Source organism: Colossoma macropomum, unplaced genomic scaffold, assembly GCF_904425465.1.
Source record: "Colossoma macropomum unplaced genomic scaffold, Colossoma_macropomum, whole genome shotgun sequence".
NCBI classification, from domain to species: Eukaryota; Metazoa; Chordata; class Actinopteri; order Characiformes; family Serrasalmidae; genus Colossoma; species Colossoma macropomum.
This window is the reverse complement of record NW_023494809.1, coordinates 21,452,433-21,457,319: the sequence shown is the minus strand read 5'-3', so window position 1 is coordinate 21,457,319 and position 4,887 is coordinate 21,452,433. Positions and strand designations below refer to the sequence as shown.

Genomic DNA, 4,887 nt, shown 5'->3' with positions numbered 1-4,887 from the left:
ACACAGTGCCATTTGTTCACTCATACTCCTGACACTGGTCAGCCTTAGTTACACTATTTTTTCTGTATGTCCAACAACCTTGTGTCGATGTCAAAACCGAGTAAACAATGACACTTTATATTAGACATTTCAAATACTAGAACTATATTAAACAGAGGTGCTATATTACTTTGAATCTGTAATTTGTGATTGTGTGAGTTTGTGTGAGCATACATACTTTTATTATAGTTTACCTGTTAGAAAGCATTTCTTTTGGGTGTATATACTTCACAGCCACTAGGTACAACCTAAATAGCAAACGTAAATGAGCCTCACTGCGAAACCCTTCAGTTTTTCATTTCAATCCGTTGTGTATCTTTCAGTTTTTTACTCTTCTCATCTGTATTACTTTGAGTTCCCTTGCAAGTAGCAGATTTATTTTTAGCAGCATGTTCATGTAGATTTTATAATAATATACTTTAACACATCCTAAAGAGCATATTTGTTTCAGGATTTCATCACTTTAGCCACAAGTCAATAGTCATTCATTATTAACAGTGCAGATATTTCATTCTTAATAATATTTGTCTGATCATTTTATTCCTGCTTATACACTGTCTGTTTTTTCCATTGCTTGTTTCATACACTGGAAGCAACTGCAGTGCCATCTCTTCTCCTGCACGTTTCAGTATGTGTGTGTCATCTAGTGTTTAGTATGAGGTTGATTATTGTATCTGGCGTGGTTATGCTGTCCAATGCAGTGTGCTTATAAAAAATAGTGCTTTGAATTTACTTGAATCAGATTAGTCCCCATTAAGCTGTGGCAGTGTAAGTCTGGTGATGATCCCTAAATTGTATAACTCCTTCAAGAGCTTTTCAAAATGTCTCAATTTCCTATTCACTGACATGTAAACAAAGTCATTCAGAATGGTTTAATGCGAAATGCTGCACTGACTTAGGTTTTCTTTAGAGTGGTGATGATAGAAACCAAGGGTTGAAATGCTCTGCATTGAGTTAATATGAGTTTTTGTATGTAATGTTGGTGATGGTAAAATAGTGCTAAATCTGAAAAAAATATTTGGGAAGTATTTTGCTTTACAGCAACCTACCTGTATCTCCTTCATATGAAATAAAAAAAAAATTGTAGGCCAAAACCTTATCTGAAAACTATAGTGGAACAATGTCTCAGGCCTCAGGCAGCATATTCATAAAGCATTTAATGTAATAATTCTGTAAAGAAGCTTTTAGAGGCATTGAACTCTTTGGACATCTGGTTCCTATCACCACCACTGTGAACAAGTCTGAGTATGTATCTTCAGAATGGAGCATTTCACACCTGAATTATGACTGAATTATGCAGTAGTGGGAGTGGGTGAAACTACCTTTAAACTACAGACCTATTTGGTTCTTTAGGCTTATTATCCAGTAACTACCATGACTTATTCTGTAACTAATATGAAACTAATATGAATGTTGTGTAGTTGTGAGAGCGAGGAACTGAAGTCTGGAGTCACGGATGGGTCCTTGGAATTTAATGCGTTGATAAAATAGCTCAAACCAGCATATACAAAAAAATAGTTACACTCTAACTAAATAAAGGTGTCAGAAACAATTTTAGTGTCATAGAAGAGCACTTGTGGTTCCCCAACACAAGCCTTTCAACAAATAGTTCCTTCAAAAACTATTTTGGTAAATTAGATGAGTAGGTGTGAAAAACCTTTTTAAAGTTGAAAGAACTTCCATGTAATGTAAAGGTTCTGAAAATAACTTTTAACCTGGTATAGAAGCTTTGTATTATGCAAAGGTTCTCACAAATGTCTTTTTTAAACATGGTTCTTTAGGGAACCAAAAGTGGTTCATCTATGTGGCACCTTTTAGGGTATGTGGTGCCTAATAGTGTTACAAATGTACAGTCATATGAACAGTGAGTAATTGATTCAGATGGTTCCACACAAATTAAATATATAACATATTTATTGTTTATTATATATGTTGGGTCTTGATGTTATAGATTTTATTGATGTGGACCCGTTTAAATGAAATTAAATGAAGAATGAACTGAATAAAATAAAAGTAAAATTGAAAGCGCTATCTGGTCTCAGTGCGCGCTCCCTGTGCGCCCCCTTATCCGTGCGCGCTCCCGCCAGCCGTGTGAACTGAATAAATCCCAGCCCACAGCCACAATGGACAAGAGTGTGTGTGGAGTTCCTGCATTTTTCCCACCTCTGCAGGCTGTCCAGCAGCTCAGCCCAGTTTCCACCCACAGGCCAGAGCAAAGGGGGAGTCAGGCACATTACTGCACATTACTGCTCACTCCTCATTACTGATCACCTGGAGCAGCACGGCTGCACTGTGTGCCTTCACTCAACTTTTCTCCCCCCACACAGAGGATCGTCTGCCACCCACTGAAACCATGCTGGAGCTGTTGTTGGTGATGCTGTGTGGACTGTCCAGCTGCGTACTAGCCAAAGGTAAGAGCAGAGCGCGCTGACAGGACTTCAGTGATGCACAAACCTCAACTGCGATGTTTAAAATTTGAAATATTCATATTTTTTGCTTGAAATGTTGTTTCAATCGGTGGGTAAACACTTTCACTTCCTACTAAATGCCTGTTAAGTAATAGGTTTGGAATGTTAGTACTTGCTCAGTGTCACGTATACACACGATATGAAGGTTCAAGTTCATTTTATATGTTACATTACACATTATGCGTATATCATGAAATATTGCAGCCTAATCCTTGAAATGCATCTTCATTTGCACTGACTTGAAAGCAATGTCATAAAAATCTGGCATATTAAATTCCTTTAAGCACAATTCAGCAGCAGGTGCATAATGAACTCAGAGTGAGTTGAGTATGATTAATATGGTCACTGATCTGGTCATGACTCATAAGCTTTAAGCATTGAAACGGAAATGAGAATACTTTTGGATTTTTATCACTTCATTTCCATTCTCTCATTTACATGCAGATTTTTTCTTGGAGTACTTGGAGTACTTTCAAATATGAATATATGTAAATGCGATATTGTTACTAAGAAGTTTGAGGGGTGCCAATAACTGTGTTTTGCCAATAATTTCGGAGGGCACATTAGAAACCCGTTCCAATCAATCAATTCCATGTACTTAAGTACAGTTCTGTTGGATTTATACTTTTGTTAGTTTTTTTTTTTTCAAATTGTAAAATTTGACCTGTCAAGTTTATTTATAAGGAAAGTAATCTATTTTTACTATGTTTTTGCTCACTTTGGAGCTTTAGCATATTATTTTTGACCAAAAGAACAACAGAGCCTAATAAACTTCCTATGCTGATAAATACTGAGAAGATCCACTGAATTCTCTGCACTTTGGCTACTTTTTGCTCAAACTGATTTTTGGTAGCTACTTTTACTGCTACTTTAGTCATTACTTCATTGCAGTAGTGGATAAGTGGAACTTATACTTGAGAATGGCTTTAGGCTCTCGTACCTACCTCTATGTGTTTTTGGGTGTTTGGTTGGATCGGACAGGGCGTTGTTTCCTGAGCCCTGATCACTTTATAAAATGGAAGTTCTGGTATAAATGACTCCTGTGCTGGGTCATGACCACCTCCAGGAAACTATGGAGTGCGCAGGAAGCACCGCCAATCAGCAACTTATAGCTAAAACAGAGAGGAGGAAATGAGGTGGGAACTCCTGGCGCTGATTATTTTTTTTCCCACCTGCATTGCGGCAAGCGCTGAAAAAAGGGGACTGCATAAGATAATTAAGTACTAGCCAATCGCAGGGCAGGGGCGAGGCACTACTAGCCAATTATAGTATGGGGGGCGGGGCAAGCCGGAATACAATTAGAAAAAAAATCGAGTTCTCACGAAGAGTTCACCATGTTTAAAAAAATGCTTGCTGTTTACACTTTTTTTACTTCAAAAAAGTAGCTCAAGTTAATGGGTTGTGCTCACAATTCTAGGCGCCCCCTTGTCAAATTGTTGATTTTGTGAAAATAATTACACATCTTCTTAGGGAAAAAATAAAACATAAAATGTGGCCTGTGCAAAAATTAAATTTTTGTTTTTATTCTTCTCCCAATATGTTAAACTCAGCAAACAAATAAAAATCGTGCACTACAACTTGCAGAAAATGTCATATTTAAATGTTTCCCCATAAAGGATGTGTGAACTTATTTTTAGTTAGAAAATCAACAAAACCTGTAATTTGACCAGGGGAGTTCAAACTTTTGCATATGACCGTATGAACATTTAAATTTAAAACACCTTGTTTAATTCTGTGGGACAAAAAGAGGTTTGGGAAATTGGCATGTAAAAATGGGTTGGTTTTTTTTGTATATAAACCTACGCTGATGGTGAGTGGACCTCAAGCTAAACCAGTATCTGACCTGGTAATTTATCTATTATAATACATGTTTTCATGGCATTTACCGTTTGGTCCATGGTGAACTGATATCCAGACCTGGATACCCCTGACTACAGCTCTGAGTAGTCCTGGTCCCATTCTCGCTGGGACACAGGGTCACCAGCCTCCACTTTCTGAAATGTCTTATTTTGTTCCCATCACTTTTCTAAATGTAAGATGTAGATCTGAGCGGACTCCGTCCTGTACTGACTGTGGAATAATCCGATCATCACGGCCCTGCTGCTTCCCACGCGCGCGCTTTTATTTCAAATTCAAAATTTAACGGACACTTAACGGATCAGCGCAAGCCTGAGCAAATGGTTAGTTGAACCGTCACAGCTGAGAAAAACAGTTTAATACTTATAGTCGTCATTTTTACAATTATTGTCCTAAAACATATTATCTAACTGATAATAAGTCATTATAACCTAGCTAAGTCTGAAAAATTAACATCCACTCTTAGCTCATGTTTATTTTGCGTGCCCCTGGTACATTAACATGAGTTCCAAGGGAATTTATC

General features: G+C 37.4%; 1 protein-coding gene across 2 annotated transcripts in view; it reads left to right on the top strand.

The window, feature by feature from the left end:
- Positions 1-2,184: 2,184 nt before the first annotated feature.
- The window catches only part of flt1 (fms related receptor tyrosine kinase 1), a 39,934-nt gene continuing 37,231 nt past the window's right edge, over positions 2,185-4,887 (top strand). For both annotated transcript variants that reach the window (XM_036558114.1, XM_036558115.1), the window contains exon 1: positions 2,185-2,450. In XM_036558114.1, coding sequence (XP_036414007.1) covers positions 2,393-2,450 — 58 coding nt within the window. In that variant the 5' untranslated portion in view covers positions 2,185-2,392. The remainder of the gene's footprint in view (positions 2,451-4,887) is intronic.